The sequence below is a fragment of the Podarcis melisellensis genome (genome assembly GCF_964234715.1).
Source record: "Podarcis melisellensis genome assembly, chromosome: 12".
Taxonomy (NCBI): Eukaryota; Metazoa; Chordata; class Lepidosauria; order Squamata; family Lacertidae; genus Podarcis; species Podarcis melisellensis.
The window spans coordinates 26,627,062-26,653,333 of NC_138544.1; the positions used below are offsets into that span (position 1 = coordinate 26,627,062).

A 26,272-nucleotide genomic window follows, 5' to 3' on the forward strand; every position below is an offset into this window, starting at 1 on the left:
GTTATAGTCAAACTGAAAAAGCTTTCTGGAACAAAAATGTGGGCAGCCTGCTCACAATATAAGCACCAACACTATGAATACCTAGCCCTATGCATGCTCAGGTCAGGCCTCTCTAAAAGAAGGCACAAAGTACCTTGAATTGAATCTGAAAGCAACTGTTAATAGCAACATTTGGTCATGCCACTGAACCAGGGATAGGGAACTGGCACACCTTCAAAATTTGATGAATAAAGGGTCACAGATTTTCCATCCCTCTGCTAGAGCATGGCTGAGCATTATGAGAATGGGCCTTAAGTTTCTGGGCTCTCCAACTCTTTGCAGGTACTAACATCAGAAGATCAGCATTTTCTATTTGTTTTAGATTAAGCACAGTTTGCAATGTCAGCCACATTCTAAACTCTGGCTACTCTAAGCCAGAGGTGAGTGAAAACAAGCTGGCTTCATAAACTATGATTTGAAGTTGCTTGTTTCTGCTAAGCACAGTTAGTCCGTGTTTGGATGTCAACAAGCTAAGTTAATCTAAAACAGAAGAAGTACTTTTGAATGCTTTCTTACAGTGCAGGTGGGGTGCATATTCTGTGGCATACAGCTTTATTCAAAGGAAGCACCACATTACAGTATCTTCTCCTTTCAAGTTAATGACAAAACCCATCCACACTGGATTAATATGTGGAGTCATTGCAATTTTGAAAATGTGCACTTTAATTTTGGTATTTTGAAAACACACTTTGAAACTGAACAGCTATAAACAGATTTACTTTCTTAAGATGTAGCATTACAGGACTTACAATTTCACATCAAAGGAAACCATAATAATTTACACAGAGAAATGGAGAAACGGGGGGGGGGGAATGAAAATTGCAAAGGACAGTGCATATATTAAATATTTATCTATACAGAAGAAATTCAGGGTCATTTTTCTCATTTCAGCTTGCTCAGTTATTAGCGGAACTGAATTCTATACCTGACTTATTTCCAGTGAAAACCCCTACCTCAACTCCTTCGGTAAGTATCAGTAAATACTTTTGGGAAACCTGCAATGCACTGCTAAGATTGGCTGTGTGGATTTCTTTCTGTATTTTCCAATAGGTGCTAGCCCCCCCTCCCCAGTGATACAGTGCTGTTTAAGAACTGCTTCTTAGGAGACATTCTTGACTTAGATTTTCAGGCCAACATTAAAAACAAATATCATGTCTGTTATGAAGTGTGTGTTGGAATTCTGCCTGGGTCAGAGGAATGTGCCACAGCGTAGGCACCGGCAGATATTCCTTGTCGACCTCCCCGCTGCGCCACTCTGCTGATAAGCAGGCGAGGTCTCGGCAATTCTTCTCAGATGTGTGAGAGGAACACACCGTTCTTCCTCTCTCCCCTTTGGTGTCCCCAAGGGAGGGGAAAGAAGCAGACAGAAATCTATTTACATCTTTTATTTCTGTCTCTTACATCAGTACAGAGAAACATGTCAGCACTCCACAGCAGTAAGAATAAACTCCACCCATGTACTTCCAGTACGGGTCATATGACACACACACTGAGCTAACATCCGGTGCTCAGTACAGAATGGACTGTCCCTTTGTTCCCATGGCAACAGTCACAAACATCCTGTTTGGCTTTCCAGCCACAAGCAGCTGACTGAGCTGCAGCTTTGGTGCTTTATGGTAACAGTGTGTGCATAAAGAAATACCAGCTTTCCCCTGCCCTTCATATGCATATGACTAGGAATTTATTAGGCTCTCACTAGTGTATTTTGTGACTTCTCCCTTCCAGTTACTATACAATTGCATTCTTTCATAACCAGCTTTACGTTATATGCATTTATTCTGTTTAGGAGATTCAGAAAGAATAAATGTGTTTAAAAACCCCCTGCAAATTAACTGAAGGGTACGAAGAGCAACTTCAAACAGTTTTGTGCACCTCCTTTTTACACTACAAGAATTGCTACTGTAGCATTAACAGCCATAAGAAAAGGGCCAAGTTAGACATAATGATGAACACTGTGAATGGATCTCCATCTCAGACTTTTATAAAAAGCAACCATGGAGCAGTGGGATTAGCCCTCCCCCTCCTAGGACATTATCCTGTTGAATATATCCATTTATCAATTGGAGGGGGGGGGGGGAAACATGCAGATGCTGTTAGGAATTGCATGTGTTTCCAGTTGGGGCAAATAGCAGCTTTGAAAAAGGAGAGCATGGCTAAAACGTTCCGTGGAGAAAGGGGTTAATCCCTTCCCCCAGGATCCCAGATCAGGATGGAGGAGTGCAGCTGCTATTTGTAGAAGTGTAAAATGCACTAGCACTATCAATTGTAGTTTGGCCCAAATAAGTTCATTTTATATGTGGAGATTGGCACTGTGGTATAAAACAAGACCCTCAAAAGGGTGAATTTGGAAAGGTTAAAGAAGTTGCATCTGTTCATTAACACAAACAGGTAAAGGCACTACTGCAGCTACATTCTACAAAATTAAAACAGACCTATGGTGACTCATTAAAACGCTCTGGTTTTTTCTAGAAACAGAAGAAAACGCCAAGGAGAATGTTTTCAGAAGGCCAGATAGAGCGTCGAACAAACCCAACCAGAAATGCTCGTCCCCCAGAGAAATTTGCTTTGGAAAACTTCACTGCTTCTGCAGTCAGATTTGCAGAGCAGCTTAACAGTATCAGACAACAAAATCTCTTAAAGAAAAGACTAAAAGGGGTACATACCGGACTAGTTCAATTTTTAGTTTGTGTTGCTTTTAGAAGCCACCTCACCTAACCCCAGAGTATTTTTGGTAACAAGGACTGGAAAACTAAGGGCAAAGTGATCGGAAAACAAGCTAGTATTTTATTGCAGCCAAATAGAATAGGCTGTGGTGTGTGCTTGGTAGCAACTAGTGTTTGGTGCCTATGAAAGTATCTCTGGTTTGTAAATGGGTCTTAAAAGGTTGGTAATTGGATTAGTTCTTTTCAGGGGAGGGGATTAGTTCATTCGTTTTTATTATAAGCTATAGAAAATAATGGATGCTGTAAATGAAAATCCAATATGAATCCTAAAATACTGCTCATGAGGGGAGGGGGGATATTCTACATTTTCGTAGCACAGTTTGGAATGGAATATCTATATCTATATGTAATGTGCACAAGATAGGAAATAAACGAGACTCCTTCTTTCTAGAGTGATAAGGTTAGGAAATGAGGCTGAGCTGAACACAAAGAGTATAAGGAGGTTGGTTTTTTTAAATTAAGTTGAGTTCTAAGCAGACAATTTGAGGAGGAAAGGAAAAAGAAGCACATTGAGTTGCAGGGGAAACACTTGCATGAATAATGAGGGGGGTTGCTCTCTGTTAAAATATATATATGGTTTTAATTGTTCTTAAAACAATGGAGCATAAAGTCATTGGTTTAGAGACACTGATGTGAGTTTCTTTCATAGAACAACTTGGGGACACCTAAAAGACGAAGATCATCAAAATACTGTTCAAACCGAACAGTTGAAGATATTACAGACGAAGAGCTAGAAAACATTGCAATAACAGTTAAAGATAAAATCTACGATAAAGTCCTGGTAGGTGCATCTCTTCTTCTTGGGTTTGATGAAACAATTTTTTTGAACACATGTAATGCTTGAGATTAAGCTATTTTGACTTCTTTAGTTTCTTTACATTTTAAATTTATGTAGTAATTAAATTGCCACAGCACTGTTTGTATTGATTTAGATGTGTCCTTTCCTGCTGACTGCATATAGAAGACACCCAGTAAACAGTGGGAGACTGTAAACCCACTTTTAGGAGGGTCATGTAGCATCAGACCAATGGCACCAGGCATCTCCTGAGCCTCTACCCTCATTCATTTTTTGCTGTTGGAAAAATAATTTCTTAGCCTCCAGGCTTGGGGTGGAGGTTGTCGTGTGGAAGGATGTTCTAGGAATGATTATGAGAGAGCTTATTGCATAAATGGCTGGAGCTGCAAGGTATCTTCCCTCCCATTAGTCCCCTAAATGTTAGCTGCGCTCTCATCATGTTTTTGTGTGTGGACACTATGACAAAGTGTGGCAGAACATGCTTATGATATCCACCAATGGACTTGCCAACCCGGTCAGGTTATTAATAGAAAAACAATTGTCTTTGTATTAGCCTTTTAAAAATTTTATTTTTAATTTCAAGTAACAAAACATGCCCATACAGGGAAACAAATTAGTTGTTTTACAGAAAAGAAAGAAAAATAGTAGCTGATTGTGTCGTTTTAGGCGTTCCAAGAAGATTGGTTATGCACCAAACATCAAAGGAATTGTGTTTATGTAGTATGTTGTAGAGGGATGTTTTCAAAGAAGGCAGTTTGTGTGGGTTTTGAGACATTCTGCTTTACCAAAAATAATCATTAAGTACAAGATGTAAGCTACCACCTATTCCCGCTTTACCTTGTTTAAATGAATGCAGTAATGTAAAAGTTTCATCCAGAAATTGTTCTTGTCAGGTATTGCGAACATAAATAGAGCATTATGTTGAACAGGAATAATCAAACAGACCTTTGAGGAAGACAAATCTTAGATCAGGGTCTTTTAACTGAAAATCAAGTTTGAGAGAAACCCAGCTTGTTGATCTCCCTGCATTTTGGAATCACCTTGTGAGGTGTGCCATTCCAACTCCGCTTTGGAGAAAGAATTTTGTATCAGTGTTTTTGTTATTGTGTGTCTTGTAAAAAAATAAGGTCGGGTTAGCTTGCTCTAAAGCAGACCATACCCTTTTAACTTACATTACTGCAATTAATTATGGCACTGTCAGAGGTGTAGCAAGGTCAGTGCAGATTTTTTTTTTGTCACACCCCTCACATTGGGGTGCTCGGGCTAGGCTTGGGAGTCGTGGGTGCGTGGCGCACCGAATGTCACCCCCCTCAGCGATGACACCTGGGGCGGCCCGCACCCCCCTTCCTACACCTCCGGGCACTGTAAGGTTAATTTAAAATTATGCAGCCTGTACCAGACAATCAATCTATCATGCATCATAGTAATTTTAGTGTTATCATATTCCATCAGCACAAAATAAATACAGTGGTACCGCCGGTTGTGAACTGGATCCGTTCTGGAGGTCTGGCTATATCCCAAAGTTTTCACAACTGGAGAGACCACTTCTGCGCATGCCGCAAAACACTTCTGGGTTTGCCGCTTTTGCAACCCGAAGTTTACGTTACCTGAGGTTACACTGTATGCTTTGAATTCCCAAAAGGGAATAACTTCAACATTCAAACTCCTTCCCAACCGAATAATTCCTGCATATGGTGGCTGAGAGTATAATAGTCTGTCTTTTCTTTCAAGAGCCAAAGGCTCATGAGCTAGGGTACAATTGGAGGATGTAAACATTAACCCCCTCCCCACAGAAGCAGAAAATGTTTTACCTTATGTCGGTAACAAAATAAGAGAATAATAGCCCAGTTCGTATCTGTTTTGGTTATAGAGCTCACAGCTCTTGGTAAGACTTAGTCAGTAATTTCAGTGGGACCGCAGACAGAGAAGTCATCTTTGTGCTGGTGGTTTATTCCCTTTTCCCCATTTGTTGACTGTCCTTTTCTGAATTCTGTCTCATCCCCTTCTCTCAGTTGTTTGATTGCAGTCCCAGTTGATTTAATAATTTTGTAGCTTCCGGTTGTGTGGAGACAGTTTTAGTTACTCCTTCGTAAGTTTTTAGGAGTTTGAATGGGTAACTCCACCAGTACAAGAGAGCTGTGGTGTAAATTTTAAGTTCACATCTGCATTGCAGCATTCCTGGGCAGAGAGGTCTACCATTGAATTTTCTATTGTGATTTTTTTTGCGGTGTTCTGAGCTTTTGATATAAGTCAAACTTTAACTTATGAAGGAGCTAAAGCGAACAGTGATGTTTCTTGGGGGCTTAGCATTTTTTTGTTTGGGATGGAGTGCTCCTGTGCATTCTCTTGATGTGTGGGCAGGGGGGTGGGGAGCCTGGTTGCACTAGCAGTAATATTGTGAAATTCTGTGGAAGCATCAAGAAGTCTACTGTGTTGATTTCCAAACACTGTTCCTTTATATAATTCTCTTTTTTACTGTGCTCATGCTAGGGAAGCACGTGCCATCAGTGTCGACAGAAGACTATCGATACTAAGACAGTTTGTCATAACGAAGGCTGTGGGGGTGTGAGGGGACAGTTCTGCGGACCATGCCTACGTAATCGCTATGGAGAAGATGTGAAAGCAGCACTTCTAGACCCAGTAGGTATCTAAACTGTTCAGGTTGAGGGATATCAATGTATTGTCAAGCTACTTAAATTATGGGAGCTCTCGTAGATGCATTGCTAGCATATGAGTCTTAAAAAACATGATATCCTCGTGTCTCTACCTCCCTTCCTGTGCTAAGCCAGAGCACCTATATTTGCTGACTAAAATAATTAATGCCCCTTTCTCTCTAAGGACTGGTTCTGCCCTCCGTGCCGTGGGATCTGTAACTGCAGCTACTGTCGCAAACGTGATGGTCGTTGTGCCACAGGAATGCTCATTCACTTGGCAAAGTTTTACGGTTATGATAATGTAAAAGAATATCTTGAAAGGTAGGAAGCTATTGGAATTTTATATCAGTGGTATGCATCCAGATTTTGTTTGGATTTACACAGGTGATAAAAGCTGTAAGAAACTGAAACACAGAAGTAGACGAGGAACCACTGAATTTTGGGAAGTTTTTTGTTACCTGCTATATTCCCAAAATACCAGTCAGTAACTGAACTCAGTCTGTTCATTACATCCCAAACAAAACTTAGCCACCCCACATGCTGAGATGTGATCACTTGATGTGTAGAGACACTCATCTCAAAGCATGAGTTCTGCTTTGGAAGTACACATAAGCATGAGTTGCTTGTGGATTTTCCATAAATTCTGAAATTAGCCTACTTATCTGAATGTTTATTTGTGTTTGTACCTGATATTAGATAACTCATGTTGAGTAGAGGTACTTTATAGCTGTCCAACTTGGCTTGTGGTTTGCTCAAGTCCTCCACTTTCCTGATTCAGTACAGTGGTGCCCCGCAAGACGAAAGGGGTTTTCCGATTTTTTAGCGGCCTCGCAAGACGAATTTCCCTATGGGCTTGCTTCGCAAGACGAAAGCCCATAGGGAAATCTCCGGGGACAGCGGGGAAGCGCAGCGCGCCTTCTCCTTTGTTCCCGGACCTGTCTTGAAGACTTGTGGTGGGAGGAAGGTTTTCCTTCCCACCACCAACATTCAGAAGGCTGTTCTGAAGGCTGGCGGTGGGAAGAAAAGCCCTTCTCCCCCGCCAGCCTTCAGAAGAGTTCCCGTCTAGGCTGCAGATAGCAGCCTGCTGCCCCGCGCGAGGGGCGCTCTTAAGCAGAGCGCCCCTCGCGCGGGGCAGACATTCGCCGCTTGGGGAGCCCTGCAGGGGAAGTCCTGCAGGGCTCCCCAAGCTGCGAATGTCTGCCCCGCGAGAGGTCCAGGACCTCTTCTGAAGACAGGCGGGGGGCAAAAGTCTTTGTCCCCCCTGCCTGACTTCCCGGGGGCTTTTAAATCGCCCCGGGACAGCGGAGAAGTCTCTGCTGTCCCGGGAAGGCAGGCGGGGGGAAGCAAAGACTCCCCCCCCCCGCCGGCCTTCAGAAGAGGTCGGGGGACAGACTGTCCCCGGACCTGGTCTGAAGGCGGTTTCCATAGGAACGCATTGATTGATTTTCAATGCATTCCTATGGGAAACCGTGCTTCGCAAGACGAAAAACTCGCAAGACGAAAAGACTTGCGGAACGAATTAATTTCGTCTTGCGAGGCACCACTGTATTAGGAAATCAAGAAATGGCTATAACTTTGTCTGAAATTTTCATTCATTTCTGTCAAAGTAGCCTTTCCAAGATGGAGAAAGCTCCTGCCCAATTAGAGACAAATAAGTCTAGGGGCTTTTGCGCTGAGCACCTTAAAAATGGTGTTTGTGCTTTTTAAAGGCACTGACTATATAACTTGTTATTTTGGGGCAGAATTGGATGAAATCTGCAGACAAGTTGCCCTTCTGAGGGAATCAATCCTTCCAAATTTTAGAAGGATGGCTGAAGTGCTTTTCCTGCAAGGGCAGCCTTTACATTTTTGGGGTGGAGAAAGGAACCCAGCCCTGCGAGGCACAGGAGAAAGCCGTCACCTCCTCCCGTGCCTGCCTGTGCTGAGAGAGCCCCATGAATGCTGCTCATGCAGCTGCCGCTTTGGCACGGGTGGGCAGGCGGCCTCTTCCTCCTGGGAGAAAGGGGGAGCCTGCCCAGCTGCCCCAAGGTAGTTGAGGCACAGGTGAGTGGCTTCATTAAACTGCTCCACTGAGGGGCATGCACGTCAGCAGAGCCGTTTCACAAAGCCCCCACTAGCTGAAAGTGGGGGAACTTGATCAGCTGAGAAGCGGACTGTTGAAGGAAGGCTGCTTCTCAGCTCATCAAGTCCGAGTGGGGGCTTTGTTAAACTGTTCCACTGAGCTGCATGCCCTTCAGTGGTATGGTGGCAGAGGGACTTGGGAGCGGTGGCTGCTTAATCTACGATATATCACCATCACGCTCTGCCTCTCATAAAACAGTCTCATTCTGTTTTTTCTTTTTCAGCCTGCAAAAGCAACTTGCTGAAGATGATTGAAAATACCAGATTGCAAACCTTCTCAACTTTTCTTTTCTTTTTGTACTTAATCAGAGTTTTACTACAATGATGTTTATAAAATATAGGACAGAAGTCATTACTTTTAAAAATAGATATTGTACATATGACAAAGATTTCTCAGGAAAATACCTGCTAAAGGAATCTGTGTTGTGCATTATTTGTCACAGTATGCTGCAAAAAACTTTGGAGACTAAAACAGCTTCCATTCATTTCTATGGAGATTTTTTTTGCTGCTTAGAAATAGACTCCAGCTGCCAATGGTTTAATATTCTACATAGCTGCAGTCCATTACTTTTAAAAAAGGGATGAAGCACCTGTATTCCTTCAGTTGTTGGACTACAACTGCCATTATCGCTGACAATTGAGTCAGGAGTCCAGCAACACAGTAGGGCCACAAGTATTTTAGAAACAGTGCTAGAACAACATATTATTTGCCAGAGGGAGAATATTAAAATTCCTAGCATCCTACTGTTTATTATTTCAACTGCAGCAAATCTCTTTGGCATATTAGTTAAACTAAACCTACCCCAAAATATTAAACATTAATTCCCATATAAGTAGGTGTAACTTAAAAAGCTTTTGAACTCCTGGGGGCCACCATTTAGTCTGCACCCATATGCCCTGGCCAGGATATGTATATCCTACACAGTCACGTGCGTGCAGGTTGTGAGAACTGCAAAAGGAGATCGAACGTGGTGCAGACAGACAGTACATTGGCTGTTGCAGCAAACTAATTGTGGCAATAAGATGACTACTTTATACACTGGAGTATTTAACCTAAGGTTTATTTTAATATATTTTTATATTGATGTTAAAATGATCAGGACAGCACATTTCTTGAGATACACATCCTTTAAATTTTTTTTTTTTTTGGTACCTCTGCCTACAAACGATGTTTCAGGTGTAAGTTGCACACACCGTTAAATTACTCATCTGCTTTTGAGCTATCTAGTTGTAGGTGCATTTTTATGTTCTGCATATTAGAGAGCTTTGATATCAAGCAGTGTGTCACTATCCCTAGGTCTGCGTGTGATAACGCCAAGCAATAACAGAGCACTATACATGATATTTCAGCGTGAACAAAGCTCTCCTGCTCAGGCTCTTATACCGTAGCAAAGGCTGGGCTAGAATTTTGTACCTGCTAAACTGCCAGAAGCAAGGCTACTCCAGCAAGCACCCACTTAGCTGGCTTTTCTTTGCTTTTGAGGTTAAAAGTCCAGACATATGTAGGCCCTCTAATTTTCGTTTTATACACTGGGCATTTATAAATGTTTTTTGTTTCTTGCCTGTCTGCTGGGATGGCTCTTACAAAGATGACTGGCATCGCTGGAGTCAATTCCTTTAGTCGGGCTTCAGCTATGACTCCAGCTTGAATGTCCCATCTAGCTCCTGTAACCAGAGAAACACAGGTTTTTTTACTTAAATTTTAAAAAGAGTAGTTTAAGAGAATACCATTGAATGTATCTCTGGGGGTTATATCACTAGTATAGTAAACACAGACATAGCATAATGCTAGGCATGTGCTGACTCACAGATTTTTGGAATACTGTAGAGAATATTGGGAGTGTTTATATCTTCAATAAGGACCTATAGAGTTGCATGGAAGGTATCTCAGCTAATAAAAAATGCTGCATAATAGTAGTGAATTTAACAATAAAACAGTAGTATGTAATTTTGTTCTGTAGGGGTAGCCAGTGTGGTGCCTCCAGATGTTAGTGGACTACAGTTTCTATCATTCATGACCATTCTGGGTCATTAATTGCCAGAGGGCACAATAGTGGCTACCTCTGGTATAAGACATCTGGTATTCTGTTGAGACAGTGGGTCAAGCTACTGAGTGTGACTTTTTCAGAGAAGATTGCTAGCACCTCATTTCATGTAAGCTTTCAAAATTGGAACAGCAGAAAAGAATATAAACTTGCTGTACAGCACTCTTGAAGGACAAGTGTTTAGACCTCCAACAGCTTCTGGATTGCAACACTGGTACTTGTTGTATACTTTCATTTTCTGTGTCTGACACATTTCATGAGTGGGTGCCTAAATCTACATTTCATTTTTGAGTCAATAATGTTTACCGACTCTAGTAAACTTACCTTCCATAAAAAGACCAAATATATATGCCCCTTCCCTTGGTGGATGACCATAGTCCTCTCTACTTTTTTTGGTAACATCCGTAGTCAGACACATCTTATCCAGAGACCAGTTGTTCTTCCGTGCCATGCTTTGCATAATGGCTTTCAAGGGGAAAAAATGGGTTAGCTGGATGTATCATTTCATGGCTAAAAACTATGACTGTGGGTGGTGTGGGGTAATCTTAAACATAGCAAAGAACATATAATTAACCTAACTCTGCTGCAAGAATAAATCTACATTTTCTTAAAAATTTGGGCCTATTTTTTTTGTGTGTCACAGATTTTTGCAGAAGCAATGTATTCCCACTGAAATAAAATGATCCTAGACGCACAGTCATTTTGCAGTCTAGTTACATGCTTTCTACAGAAGTGAACTGCTAAACTTTTCTCGATCGTGGAAATAGTATCGTAATTAATAGAACCTAATTTAATATAATTTTAGTGCATTTCTAAGATAATATCTCAAATTATGCTTCCATCCTGGCTCTCACCCAAGTACTGATAAGGCCCCATGCCTGCTTATTATATTCAGCTGCGTTACAGCTTTTGATACTTCTAGATTGTGCTATCTCAAGTATTACTTAAAGCATTGCAGATTCAGTATGTCACTCAATTCTCAGTGCCTTGACTTACAGCATTTTAGCCCTGATGAGGAAGTTTTACAATGAAGTGCTCTCATTTGTTCCATCTGTAATACACTAGCACTTCATATTCATATTTCTTAAGAGCTAGTTACATTGGAAATTCCACAAAGGTAACCCTCAGTAAGCCATTATATAAAAATTGTAGCCCTACTGTGCGATCTAATTTACTTGACCTTTATAAGTCAATAGTACATACCAGTCAAAAAAGACTGAGGGTTAAAAAAGCCAGAAAGCCAGACCACTGCAGGAAGTACTAGGTCTTGTGTCCAGATATCAAGTTCTCGGCATCGCATGAGAAGGTCGTTAAACCTGAAGGAAAAGCAGCAAAGCGATCAACGTGTCACGAGAAGTGATAATTTAAAAAATAAAATTGTGATTTGCTAGCCTATAATCTATAGCCTTTTATTGGTGGTTTATTATTACTTCTCTTAAGGGACCGTGCTTTCTTGGCAGACATGAAACTAATGAATGGGGCAACTGTGCCCTCCTTTTGTATCTTTACCCGAGATGTAAGAATGCAGTCTTTCAATATTAATTGGAGGTACCCACGTCCCCTGCCTTTAGATGTATCCTGGAAAAAGAGGTCTCCCCCCTCTTAAATCCTGAAACATTCATGATTAACATCAAAATGACACTGCTATGCAGTTATTGGTCAAACATGCTCAGTGTTTAATAGAACTGGAATCCTTGTTATGTGTAAGACAGGTAAAGTGAATGACTATCATTGAACATACCATTGGGCAAGGCTGTAAGTGGAGGGATAAGCCAGTTTGGTCCATGCATCTGGCACCAGGTCATAAAACAGTGATGACTGCACAGCTTCCATGGTAACAGAAAACGTCAGCTCGCCCTAGACATTTGGAGACAGAAAAATTAAATCCCAAGTTCTTTTAAATACGTTTTCATAATAAATATATTTCTCTTACTTTGAGACCGAGGTCTAGTTGTTTAAGCGACTTCCGTATCTCTTGAATGAGAATGTTCATCCTCTCACATTCTTGAAAACAAACAAGAATGTAAGGGCTCCGTATAGTAGACTTTTGCATTATTTCAGCCATGTTAAACTCCTCTGGCAACTTCTCCAGAATTTCATCCAGGACATTCTTCACCTTGAAACATAAATGCAAAGCAAAATCATCATCAGTTGCCTGGCCACATGAAAGTCCCTCCAGGATGTGCCCTGCAAGCCACTTGGTGTGTATGTTTAATATTTTGCTGCTGCTAAATGCCCTGACCCAGCTACCTCTGAATCTTTGCTACATTGGCAGAATTCTTGCACAACACCAGATATAAGCAACTCTGTAAAACAGGTTGTTGATGCTAGATGGCTAGAGGCCGAAGTTAAAGGCTATTTATTTGCAAAATTTATATATAACAAAAAAAATTTAAAATGGTTTACATAAACCAACATAAATAAATCTTATCTGCTTTAAAACAAATATATGCATTACCGTGCCTGGGTAGGGTTGCCTAAACTAGTAAGCTTTTAGCAGGCACCAAAAACAGCACAGCAAAGGCGGCCTGATATTACGAGGGACTTTCAAAAGAGTAGAGGCGGTTGCACTGAGAGATTGATTTGTGGCAAGTACAGAATGAACATTATGTGGCATGCTAAAAGTGCCAGTTCAGCATTTAGAAGGGGGAGAACAAGCTAAAAAAGAGAAACTTGGATTAGAGTGTCCCAATTTCAAATTAAATTGTCTTCAATTTAATTTACAATTCACTCATCACTCATGCCCTCTAATTCTGCAGTGGTATTGATAGATGCCACACTAAAGAAGCAGGCCTCTCTACTAGCCAAAATGGAGTCTGCAAATGTATAAGCTCCTCCATCATTGCAATTATGCTATTTTTCCTTACTAAGAGCTGTGTTTCCTAGTAGCTTTCTGTTTAGCTATGCATTATTCTGCACTACTGTAGAATCATAACCAGGGCCTCAGAAGGCCTGTACACATTATCCTCCCCTCCCATTCCACACAACTGGGTATTGATGGGCAGCACCCTTTTCACACAGGTAACTGACAGCATAACAGAAACATTTTACTGTATAAGGATGGTAATAATCCTAGGTTCTTTGTGAACTGGGACTAAGAACACATGGGTTGTTCGCTTGCATTTCCTTCACTGGAGGGGACAAGGCCACACCACCAACAAAGGACTAGCACTTCTCACAGGAGAAGCACTCCCAACTGGGGGAAAAATGATCTAAAAACTAATGGCCAATGTACTGACAGTGCTGAATTTTCCTGTGTTGAAACCTGTTTTGGTTTTTAATTAAGTCTGGATAGAACCTGGGGAAGGGGAATAGAAGATTGTTGTATGTTCTTTATGACCATAATGGCAAAAGGTTTTTGCCCAAAGGTAAGTGTCAGGGAACTGCCATCGGAGCCAGAAGCAGAGGGAAGGCTCCAGAGGGATGCCGGAGAGGGTCCCAGTAGGGAGAGAGGCAGCCCATCTAACACCAGTGGAGAAGGGGGGCAGGTGGGGGAATCAGAGAGAAGGCTCCAGGACTCTTCACCGGAGACCAGCGGGGAGAGCACGGGTCCTCCGCTGCCCACACCCTGCGCAGAAGACTTCTGCACAGGGAGAGTAGGAGGAGACTTGGCGTCAAAGAACTTCTTTGCTGGAAGAAGTTCAAGAAACGCCCACTGATGGATTCTGCCAGCGACTGAGACAGCCACGAAGTGAAAGGCTGTCCAGACAGAAAGGGTTCAACCAGGTAACTTAGCCAGGAGTAGCGGCAACTTACGCACGAGCAACCCCTAGAATCATTACAGTAAGTTTCATTCAAGCTTCCTCCTACATAGCAAGCCATGTATTGAGGTCGAAACAAGCTTATGGAACTAAGATTTTGCAGAGCACACCATAATCTCACCTTTTCTTCTACTGACTGTCCTGATACCTCTCCAGCAAGTAGATTTCTGGGTTGCATTTCCAAGAGTGTTTTGAAAAGGTTTTCTGACAGAACTGCCAAGAAATCTATCTCAGCATTCGGGTGAAGACCATACAGTACAGGGTTTTCGAGTGGAAGCATTTCATCTATATACTTGTGATATCCTGAGTAATCCAAATTGGGAGGAGCAAGGAAACCTGGAGCCAATGCAAAGTCGCCTTCAAGCTGTAGTTGATGGGAGGGAGGGGAAATAAATGATGTTGAGTATTCATTTCAGACAATCTGGTCTTTAAAAACTCGATGTCTTTAAGCAGTGTCAATTCATGGGACACACCTTTGATGACAGCAGCAGACTAAGAAACATTAAACACAGGGCTGGATTCAACTCAATAGTTGTGCTAGTGGGAGTTACTGCAATGAATGCTGCTCGCACAATGGAGCTTTCCCTTGTCCTCCCCCTGTGTCCCCCACAATTGGCTCTGAGGGATTGCGAAAATCCCCCGAACAGCAGGGGTGGCGGTGGAGAAGAGGGGAAGAGATATGCTTGTTCTGATGGAATGACATTACTAGCATGATTCTGAATTCCACCCCTAATTTCGCCACCCCCTTCTCCACGCCACAGGAATTTCAGGTCTAAGTTTTTCAGTGCTTATGCAAAACTACCACCTATGCAAAAGAGGAAAGAATAAGAAAACTTGGGGTCAATTTTAAATTGGCCCAGGGAAAAAACCTAAAGGGGGGGAGAGACCAACTCAAATAGCCCAAAGATGACTCAATATCCATGGAATGTTTATGTGGGGGGAGATGAATAGATTGGCTTGAAAGAAGTGCCTGCATGAAGGCAGGTATGCCCAGCGGGGCCTGTCACAGCCACAGGTAGGCCCAGCCACGGGAATGTCCGGTGGGCAAGCTGCAGCCTGTACCCCTCTGCACCTTCTTTTGGGGGCCCCTCAGCCCCTCCCAGATGGTGCCCCTGACCAGGCTCTAATTCTGTTGGCACAGAGGATCCCAAGTTTGCTGAGGGAGAGATTGGGCTCAAGCTGTTGAAAACAAACGTTCTAAGCAAAACCTAGAAGTTTACAACCCCTATTCTGCCATAGATGCATGGCAACTCCACCTCTTATGGCTGTGAAAAAATGTGTATATTTGATGTCTTATACGTGCATTTTTTACACAGCTGTGTATGGTAGATGCTTTCAGGAAACCTGGCTGTGTCAGGTTTCTCAAAGACATCCTCACGTTACGTGCTTGCTGATGAGAAACCCCAATATTTCCCCACTGTAATCAAAATGCACCTATCTGCATGGCCTTGTGCATGTAGCGCTTCCACAGTCTTATCCTTAACAGGAGTGTAGTAATTACCAATCTGCAGCAGAACTGTAGGGTGCGGGCATATAAAGGGAAAAACAAAAAAGTCAACCCAACATTTCTGGGTTGTTGTTTTTTTTTGGGGGGGGTGTTGTTTTTTTAAAAAACTTACAGTGGGAATTCCTTCAGTTTTGAACCTGCATTTTTTGAATATTTTGAAAGAAGAATGTTTTCTTTATCGCCTATTCACACTTTGTGTAAACATTTTATATCTGCTATAATTAGGGCTATTTTATTACTGAAGGGTACAATACTATGGATTCTGAGAAGGCAACCACCCTCACTTTGGACATAGACAGCTTAGGATAAGGCAGTTCAATCACTTCCACCACCCAGCGGCTTTGGGTTTAAATATTTAAGGCTGCAATCCTGACTTTCTATCTAGCCATCAATCAGCAGTGTTTTATTTGGTTAAATATATGCCTAGTCCCATTTAAGTGCTTCACAAAGTGCATGATCTATTGACTACCTTAATGATTAAATGCAACTTTAACCTGTTAACAAATGCAAATAAATACAGACACATGCCAGATCCCAGTTAGGCATAAAACTAAGACAAATGTGGTATATCCATTGGCCATTGCTTACGTTTACCTTGCCTGTCAACGAAGGAATTTTTGTTTCTTTTGGTGTGCTTTGCAGGAGACCATTGTCCAATTGAACCGAAATGAATTATCTTGTTTCTGAATATGTAAGTAGACCTGCACCTAGGGTTAGTTAACTAAGAGCACCTAATTCCCACCATTTCTTTCAGGTTCTGTACCTGTATTTGACACATATTTGAATGAAAGTTCAGGCTTTTGAAGGTTAATGGACTGCCTGGCCTAGAAATAGTAATTCTTATCCATGGGCTAGATGCAGAGGAGGTACCAGCGGAATAAGCTTCTCACATGCTCCCTTGACCTTAACTGTCATTTAGAGAAATCAGCTTCCATGGAGGTCAGAAGTACAGTAGTGTTTATCCTTCCCATCTCCATGGTAACTCACTCCTGGGTCTTCCAATTGACTTCCAATTGTGCTAAACTGAATGTGGCTTTGTGACACATGAAAACCTAGTCATTACAGAGTGAATAGATGCAAGCAAACTCACTTCACTTCAAACCACTGCACACACTTCCAACTGCGGAATCAATGGGGGGAAATGGAATGTCCTTAGGGCTATCTGTGTTGCATAGCAGAAATGATCTTTTGATGCTCTACTTGTCATCCCCTACTGCCTCTAGATAAATGGTTAACTTTTGGAAAAGACAGAACAGCTAGGTTGCTATTCCATCTGGGCATTCTTAAACCCCAGTGAAACTGATTGCGTTATGTAGAAATGATTCTGGCCTACATTACACTTTTGTGCTGCAACCCTGAGTACACTTACCTAGAAATAAATTCCATCAAAACCATCTGTATTTACTTCTAAACACACTTAAGATTGTGATGTGCCTTTTAAGACCAGGATGTATTGCTTGCCAATGTCGCTAATGCAAGTGGAAGAGAATCTTCGTTGGAAGGGACCTCAAATGGTCCGACAAGCTGCCAATGCGGGAAATCTACTGCTACAGAATCCCTGGAAGGTGTCTCTGCTTAAAAACTCTCTTAACAAAAGTGCCCACCACCTCCTGAGGCAGTCTGTTCCATTGTTGAACTGGTCATGCTGTAAGGAAGTTCTTCCTAACATTTAGTCTACAAACTTTTCCTCGTCTCCTCCAATCTATACATTACCAGAGAAGGGTTCATAAATTCTTCCAAATACGTGCGGCAGAGTCTGCGGTCCCAGTCATCAGTGATGTGTCCACCGTACATAATTTCACCAAAGAGATAACGCAAATCTTCCCAGGGAACCTACGGAATACAATGGAATGTGTATTTAAAGAACCAGTTAGCTTTCTAAGGAGGACACAGCAAAGTCACTTGGCATAGCTCTGGCATAATAAAACATGGATTTCATCAGCACAAAGTGCATCGTATTATCCCAAGAGTGGGGTGTGTGTGTGTGTGTGTGTGTGGTTACAAGCACATAATCATAATGGGACCACTGACACATTCTGCTGCCATTGGTTGGTGTATGTGCATAAATGAAATAAACACAGGTAGAACAAAAACAAAAATGGTAAAGAATGGAGTCCAGTGGCTGCGAAACTCAATAAAAATTAAAACTTTTCAAGGCACCTGATTCTATCCTCTTTGCTTTCAGTTAAGAAAATTGCTTCCTTTTCCAGTGCTAATTAAGACAGCAAAGCTACAATGATTGTGTCGCATCAACTACTGCTGCAGGGAATTATAACTTGCTCATCATAAAAGTGCACAGAATTGTCACTGGCTGTACTCCCCCCCCCCCCATTTTGCAGCCATTGCTTAGAATTTAGCTCTTCACTCTTCCCATATGTAACACAATTCAGCTGAGAAAGTGGACTCTAATCCTCAGAAGCTTATACAACAATAAATTCTGTCAAGTCTTTAAGGTGCTACAAGACTTCATTGTTTTTCTGTTTCAGAAGAAAGCTGTGTGGCAGCAGCGGGTTCCTTTGAGAACAGTGACCATGCTTGAGTAGTATGCTAAACCATGGTATAGCAATATGTGCACAAACAGCTGTGAGTCTTGGGCTTGTGCTCTCCTTCCTCCCTCACAGCCAGGAGGCAGATTTTGGGAGATTTTTAATTGTTTCCCTTCAAGTGAGCTGGTTTGTTGCATTGTCAGCACCATGGATTGCAGTTTATTCCCAACTGGTTTAGTTCAACAAGCCACCTTCCACCGGCTTGTTTTGAAATTGACCAGTTAGTGATCAACCAAGATTCCTCGTATGGACAACATAACAAGTCTAATTTAAGGGAGCCTAGGTTGGGTGGCTGGAGATTCTGAAGTTCTCCTTAAGGGAGGAGGCATGGCAGTGGAGAAGCTAGATGTTTGCTACAAGTCCTTCTTGCTAAACCATGTCCATGCACACCTCAACTTGCTAAACACAACGGATAACCATTAGCCATTTTGCCTGGATTGATGGAAGCAGAAATCCAAAACTACCGGAAGGCACACGATTGGGGAAGGTTGGTTTGGCATGATGTGTGGGCATGGCCACTATGTGAGATGTGACAGCACAACTCAGCAAAACAAAAATATTTTTTTATGTGACCCTTCATGTAATGAACATCCTCTCAGGGGGAAATAGAGTGACAAACGCCTTACTTTGATTCAAGATGCAGTGTCAGATTTCAGCAAGAATAGAATATTCCTTCTGTCACCAGATACTCACTTGAGAGTTCTTTGTAGGGATCATAATGCAAGTCCACTAGTTTGCGATTAATGACAAGGATGTGTGTTACTCAAAAAGTCAATGCTACGTTTTAAAAAAGAGCAAGTTTCCTCCCTAGCCTTGGTTTACAAAATATTTACAGTTTATGATGAAGCCTTTCTGGACAGGAACTTTTACATACTCTGGGGCAGTATTATGCCTTCCAAGAGTTCAAGGAAAAACTTAATTTTAGGTCTTACATTATGTGGCAAAGCAGAGTAAGGAAAATAGCTTCAGCTACTGCAGAGTGCTTGATGCAAATTTGTCTCAATAAATGAGTATCAAAATGCATTAACAGACAGTATTAGACTATCAAAAGAAATGAGTTCAAAATATAGAATTCTCTTTGGACATAAAATACAAAATGCATATTAAATTTCAAGTTACAGGTAGGTAGCCATGCTGGTCTGCCTCAGTCGAAACAAATAAAAAAAATCCTTCCAGTAGCACCTTAGAGACCAACTAAGTTTGTTATTGGTATGAGCTTTAGTGTGCATGCACACTTCTTCAGATATCTTTTTATTATTAAATTTCAAGACTAACATGAGAATTTGTTTTTCTTACTATGCTTTGTAAAATAAATTTCAGAAGTTAACATGGATGCTTTCCAGCTATTTAATAATTGTGATTCAGTAAAACTGATTCATTTTTGTTTTGCCTATGTTCTCAGTGGTATTATTTATAAGCTATGCAGGCCCTGACAAATTGTGGGTGGTATGACTATTCTCAGAGACACATGAGTTTTCTGTTTTGGAGGGAAAGGGTTTTGCAAATCATACAGATCTCTGCAATCCAGAGACCAAAAAGACAATGCGTTATTATTCAACACGTTATTAGAAATCTTGCAGGGGAAGATGAAAAAGGCCCCAAACAGTGACAAAAATGTCAAAGCATCACTGCTCAGTGCCTAAAAAGTTACATTTCTAAAATAATTAAATTCATATTCTGTGTTGAGATAATTTCAAAACTGTATGGATTCTGGATTTTAAAAGTTCCTCAGTGAACAAACAAAAATCAGTTTCTATAGAAGTCTCTAACAAATTACTTCAAAACCTTTATCTCAAGCTATACGTTTTTAAAGGTGAAATGCATCAGGAATTTGTGTGTTTTGTTTAAAACAATATATTCATGTGGTATTGGAGGGCTGATACATTTAGCCTACATTATCAAAATAAGCTTGCCTCTATCTATCAAGGACACATTATTCAAGAACAAACAATTATTCATTGCTGCTATGTCGCATATGGAAATGAACTCAGGTTAGCAAAGTAATTCAAAGGGGCTAATAGTAGCCACTTCAATTTTATTTTAAACATTAAAATGTATTGCTGATGCTCTCTATCATTTTAAATGGCTGGAGACTTGAAGGTCATGAACAGTTGGCCACTCATCCTATTTCTTCTTTTGTCCAAGCTTTTCCATAACACTTTATGCCATTTTATACTAGATCTTGCACACTAAATCCTACTATACCATTACCACCTAATCCAGACAATCTACCCCACCCCAAATAGTCCCTACTCATGCAGTTGCTTGCTTTAGTTGGAAAGGTTCTGGTGCTGGAGTTTGTTCTGGACCAGGAGAAGACTACTGGATTAGGTAGATTGCTTTAGTACAGAGCAAAGTTCTCCAGCTTTTCAGAAATCAATAATAAAAGACTGAAGAAAGTGCAGTCAGCCATCCCAAAGGTCTCAAGGCCTTTGTAAAAGTAATCAGCAAATGCCCCAAGGGGGCAAAACTACACAGAAGGAAATGTGTAAAGTGAAACTGATCATGTAATTAGAGAAACAAGTTTACTAGAGAAGATTTGTACCAGCCACATTAGGGCTGCACAAAGTTATGCATTAGAAGTAGGCTGCACTATATTTAGTAGGCTCCAGTAGCATGTTTGGTAACCCTACTCTGCAATACAGTAACTGCCTAAAATGCATACATTAGAAAAAAGTAACAGGCAGTAAAGTGGCACATGAGAAGTACAATGCAGTAAAGAGAAAAGTACTAAGGGGCAGTGGTTTGGAACAAAGATCGTAATGAGAAATGAAACCTAGTCTAGTATATATTGCTTAAACAACATTGCAAGCTAAGGCAGTAATCCTCTAGCAATTTACCTGGGAATAAGTCCCAGTGAATTTCTGCATAGATAGGACTGTGATGGTAAAACCAGTTTTGCAGTCATTAACTGTAATGTTGGTGGGCTCATTCCAATGATTTGGAAGCAAAATACAACCACAGACAAACAAACTGAAGTTTTCCAAATATAGAAGGGATCTAAGGGAGCCAGATGCAAAAAAAAAGGGGGGGCGGGCCTTCTGCACCTTTAATAGTTATGGAGAAGAGGGAAGTGCATGATGCTTGTCATAACAAGGTACACCTGCTGAAACTCCCTCTTCTATAGAGTTATTAAAGGAGCAGGATCCCTGTTTACATGTGGCTACCCTAGAGGGAACCCAGAGATACGAAGCAGTAGACGGCATGGGGAGATGCTGCTGCTCACTTGACCTCCAATCAGTTGCCTTGCTGCTACTTACTAGCAGACAGAGAAGGGGGGTGAAGCAGCAGGGAGGTCAGCGCAGTGCAAAGGCGCTGATGGAGACAATCCGACATGCCTCTTGGTGAACGTGCACTGCATCAACTTCCTTGTCCTCTGCCTTCTAGTAAGCAGCAGCTACATGACTAATCAGAGGTCAAGTAGTAGTAGTAGTAGTAGTAGTAGTAGTAGTAATAATAATAATAATAATAATAATAATAATAATAAATTTATTTATACCCCACCCATCTGGCTGGGCTTCCCCAGCTACTCTGGGCAGCTTCCAACAAAATATTAAAATACAGTAATGCATCAAACATTAAAAGCTTCCCTAAACAGGAACAACAATGCCTCATCACATTTTCAGTTACTAACTATATGTCTAATTAAGTAAGAATATGTAAGGGGAAGGGTAAAGGTAAATAAGGACTGAAAAAATTATCCATTATGCTTTGTTTTCTCCCCATGTTGGACTTGTGGAAGGGCTTTGGGTGGATAATTTTGTTTAGCTTTCCTTCAGAGGGCAGGCCAGGCCCAAATATGGCTGCTGGCTCATGGGATTTGAGACTAAAGGTAGAACAGTTTGGATGAGTGAGACCCCTGACCAGGCCTGGCTGCCTTGGTCAGAGTGAGAGAGAACCTTCATGACCACAACAGCTTAGGAACCAATTAAGGATATTCTCCCACTTGCCTCCTGGTTCATAGGGAAGGTCGGAAAAATTGCAATGTTTTGCATCAAGTCCCATGTGCATCACTATAGAATAAAACGCTTATTGAAATGGTGACACCAAATATCATTTTCACGAAATAACCGATTCACAGTAGATATCCAGTTTTTTTATTTATCTAATCTGGAAAAGCTAGAAATTGCAGTATTCCGAATCATACTGCAATTGCAAATAAGCAAGTTACACAAAACTAATTCTCAGGCTAGAGTGAGAATACTGGATAGCTTAATTACTAACCAAATTGCATGTGCCTAAGTGCAAGTACCAACCTACTAAGTCTTTGCTAGACTTAGAACGTACTAACCTACCTTTGCTACACATGTGAATAATTGGTTTAATGAATGGTAACACCTGAATGGTTTTGCATCTTCCGATTGGCAACCAATCTCAAAACAGAGTAAATCATTCATCTAGCTTTAAACTTGAACTCAAGGGGAACATTCCTGAGAAAGTCACAACAAGGTGGCCTCCTTAATACATAATAACGACACATGAAGGAAATACACCATTATTTATATATGTGACGTGCTGTAAATTGCTTCCATCATCAGAATTAATTGTAGTGATTATTAATGCAATGTTATGAACTGTCAGGACTGCTGTATGTAATTACAGTTGTGCAAAATGCTTCATTACCTGCCTAATGAATTTGGCATATATGCACATGTAAAGCACTGTTTTCGTTAACATAATGAAGGGCTTATTTATTTATTTATTTATTTATTTATTTACTCACTCACTCATTCACTCACTTACTTACTTTAGTAAACCCATCAAGTGTGCAACTGGTTCAACCTATGTTATGAAATTTAAGCATCCTCTGTGGACAACCTCTGATCTGCCCAATTTGTATACCCAACAGCAGATACACATTTCAACTATTTCACTAAAGAAATATATTTCACCTTCCCTTGTTCACTTCTAAAACTAGGGAACAAAAACCAAAAAATATCACCACCATCTTGGCCAGAAGACACTTGGTCTCCAAGTTGTTACCTTAGAGTTTGCTTCCAGGTAGTTGTAGAGGACATTGACACAAATGGTAAGGTCTCCTACGTTAAAAGGGTATCTTCGATTCCATCCTTGAGGTCCAAACTTGAGTCTCCCAGCAACACAGGTGTGAAAGTAGCAAAGGGAAAAGAAGATACTTTTGAACTCTTGTTCTCGGGTACACAATTCAAGTGTATCCTGTTAAAACAAAGGATTATGGAAAAACAACAGTATTTCTATCAGATCACCAACAAGCTTTAGAGACGACAACTGTAGTTTTCTTACTAGAATTAATGACAGCTAAACAGCAGCAATAAGAATCTATATTTTCATCTTAGCAAAAGGTAAAACTGAAAGTAAGTTTGCAGGACCAGCAAAAAAAGGATTACACCTCCTACGATGGGCACACCATTCTTGCTCCATCCCTTTTACTGCTGCCTGTTCCTCCTCCCAGCTGTTGTCCCCATTCCTCCTCCTTCTCCTCCTCTCAACCCTCATTGGTTGTTTTTTTTCTTCCTGATTTCTGGTTTGTAGCAACAGCACTGGTCACTTCTCTGTTGCCACTTCCTCCCTACCTTGTCACGAGAAAGGGCAAACGGGGTCCTTTCCCAGAGCAAGGCATTTGTGACAAGATGGCTGACAAGGGCGCCCGCAACGCCACAGACAGAAACCTTGTTTAACATTCAAACAGTGTTTCTTACACTTTTACAACCAAGCAGTATATAAAAGGTAAAGGTACCCCTGCCCGTACGGACCAGTCTTGACAGACTCTAGGGTTGTGCGCTCATCTCACTCTAGAGGCCGGGAGCCAGCGCTGTCCGGAGACACTTCCGAGTCACGTGGCCAGCGTGACGAAGCTGCTCTGGTGAACCGGCACCAGAGCAGCACATGGTAACGCCGTTTACCTTCCCGCTATAAAGCGGTACCTATTTATCTACTTGCACTTAAGGGTGCTTTTGAACTGCTAGGTGGGCAGGAGCTGGGACCGAACGACGGGAGCTCACCCCGCCGCGGGGATTCGAACCGCCGACCATGAGATCGGCAAGTCCTAGGCGCTGAGGTTTTACCCACAGCGCCACCCGCGTCCCCGACAAGCAGTATATAAATTATGTCAAATAAATAAATTTCTAAACCCTACAACCCAATATGGTAGGCAGTGCAAGTGCTCCCGCCTCACCCAGAATGCCTCATTCTGAAGAAGAAATAAAGCAAAACTACCGATTTTCTCCTCACCTGGTCAAAATTATAGAGAGCAGCATGAAGATTTGCCAGCATACCAGTAGGGGGCTCGTTAATAATTTTAATACTGTTCTCTAATATTCCTTGAGGTATGACATGTTCTTCAGGACTTGGAGCTGGTTCTGCACTTATAAAGACACGGTAGTCGGGGTGACTTTCTCTGCTGTGTTCCTCCAGTAGCTTCTCTAATGTCCCCAGCCATTTGACTACGAGGTGTATGTTCTGTTTGAGAGCAAGCAACACTTCAATTATAAGAGCAAGTTTATTATTTCAAATGTAGCTTTAATTATCTCAGTTGCATAACAAGAACAAAACAGCCAATACTCCAAATATGATTTAATTCTATGTTTCAAGAGCAGAGAGGAGTAAAAGATAGAGACTTTATTTTAATATGTTACATTAGGAAGGACTTCATTATCTCTAGGTGCTATTAGGCCTTGATTTGCTAAGCACTAGCATATATAAATCATGTCATCTATAACCACCCATGCACTTAAGCCTGCTAACTCTCTCCAGAGCTCAGATAATGTTCAGTAGGATTTAGGAACGCTGGGATGATTAACAAAAGCGACAAATCAGAAGCTGGAAAAAGTACTAATGTCTGACTGCTAAGTATCACGGCCCGAAAGTCTAGCAATGATCTGGACATAGAGGCACAGAGCTTCTCCATAGCTGGATATTTTTCTTTGGAGTTCTTCCCCAAAATTGTGTGGACATGTGTGGATCTTATGCATGGAAGAAAATGCATGCCACCTACCTTTAGTAGGGGTAGGGGACAAATACAATTCTGTTTATATGTAAAGGTGAACTTACAAAATTCACATTTTTCACAACAGTATGTGAACCAAAACGCAGCCATCATTTCAACTTTGCAGTTATCTGAACTTTGCAATGCAATTCTTGAGCCAAACAATGTGTACAAAAATGCATATACAATGGTAAAGTGTGCATATAAATGCATACATTAATGAAAGTAATATTAAAAATGGATTACATAGGGAAAATCGCTTCACATAAATGTGTATATGAGACAGAGTGGCACATAAAAAATGCGTGTAGAAGGGGGAATTTGCACAAAAATGCTGTTTTGCAAAGTCAGATGTAGAAATGTGTAGGACTGAAATTAAGATTGGATAAAAGGGGAATAATGAAATTGACATGTTGGCCAATCCTTATTTTTTTGTTAACTTTCCTCTTGCAAGTTTATTTGTCACTGCATAACGGATACTGAGGGACAGAGGAAAATTCTCCATCTTGCAGAACTATCCTCACAGATATTTTTGATGAAAGATGATCTCCCATTCCTGTGGCAGCAATTTTGGAAGAGCCAAAAGAACCAAGCAGTAATAAAGCAGGTGGCGCCATTTGTGTGCTTAACTTCAGAAAGTTAAGTAACAAATCCCACAAACCACTCTACAAACTCTTTGATCCGCTATCATGATCGGTGAAAAGAAATAATGCTAGGTGAAGTTGTCTTCTCTCAGAATTCCTCAGAAGGTTGTTTCTTGTTGATGATTTTTTAACAGGAAGACATTTCACAGGTTAAGTATGTGCAGAGTAAGCCCCACGACAGAACGTCAAATCATACCATTTCACACTTACTTGCAGAATAACCCAGTGCCCATGCCTGGCAGCTTTCTTTAACGCCTCCTCCGCAACAACCTCTTGCCCTTGCCCCAAAGAGATATTATGAAATTTCCCAGAATCAATTGTGAAGTCAAGTTTTTTGCCTGCAAGTGGAGCAACGGAGGTGGGGAGGCGAGCAAAAGCGGAAAGGAGGAAGGGGATGGAGTGAAAGGGGGGGGGGAGATAATGCCCCATTAATTTCACCAATCACTGGGACAATACACATTAGTTCGTCACT

General features: G+C 41.3%; 2 protein-coding genes across 8 annotated transcripts in view; one reads left to right on the forward strand and one right to left on the reverse strand.

Annotated features, from left to right (window-relative positions):
• CDCA7L (cell division cycle associated 7 like) overlaps positions 1 to 9,209 on the forward strand; it is a 62,113-nt gene extending 52,904 nt beyond the window's left edge. For 4 of the 7 annotated variants that reach the window (XM_081883302.1, XM_081883303.1, XM_081883305.1 and 1 more), the window contains 6 exons: positions 931 to 1,005; positions 2,509 to 2,694; positions 3,412 to 3,543; positions 6,049 to 6,198; positions 6,397 to 6,533; positions 8,558 to 9,205. In XM_081883302.1, the coding sequence (XP_081739428.1) occupies positions 931 to 1,005; positions 2,509 to 2,694; positions 3,412 to 3,543; positions 6,049 to 6,198; positions 6,397 to 6,533; positions 8,558 to 8,588 (711 nt within the window). In that variant the 3' untranslated portion in view covers positions 8,589 to 9,205. Of the gene's footprint in view, positions 1 to 930; positions 1,006 to 2,508; positions 2,695 to 3,411; positions 3,544 to 6,048; positions 6,199 to 6,396; positions 6,534 to 8,557 lie in introns of all 7 variants that reach the window. The other 3 variants (XM_081883299.1, XM_081883300.1, XM_081883301.1) reach the window with 3 other exon arrangements.
• Positions 9,210 to 9,493: 284 nt separating this feature from the next.
• The window catches only part of DNAH11 (dynein axonemal heavy chain 11), a 148,601-nt gene continuing 131,822 nt past the window's right edge, over positions 9,494 to 26,272 (reverse strand). Inside the window, exons 73-82 of the mRNA XM_081883500.1 lie at positions 26,011 to 26,138; positions 24,403 to 24,630; positions 23,176 to 23,367; positions 17,360 to 17,479; positions 14,261 to 14,503; positions 12,312 to 12,494; positions 12,120 to 12,235; positions 11,582 to 11,694; positions 10,703 to 10,843; positions 9,494 to 9,998 (exon numbers count right to left, since the gene is read on the reverse strand). Of these exons, the coding sequence (XP_081739626.1) occupies positions 9,751 to 9,998; positions 10,703 to 10,843; positions 11,582 to 11,694; positions 12,120 to 12,235; positions 12,312 to 12,494; positions 14,261 to 14,503; positions 17,360 to 17,479; positions 23,176 to 23,367; positions 24,403 to 24,630; positions 26,011 to 26,138 (1,712 nt within the window). The 3' untranslated portion in view covers positions 9,494 to 9,750. The remainder of the gene's footprint in view (positions 9,999 to 10,702; positions 10,844 to 11,581; positions 11,695 to 12,119; positions 12,236 to 12,311; positions 12,495 to 14,260; positions 14,504 to 17,359; positions 17,480 to 23,175; positions 23,368 to 24,402; positions 24,631 to 26,010; positions 26,139 to 26,272) is intronic.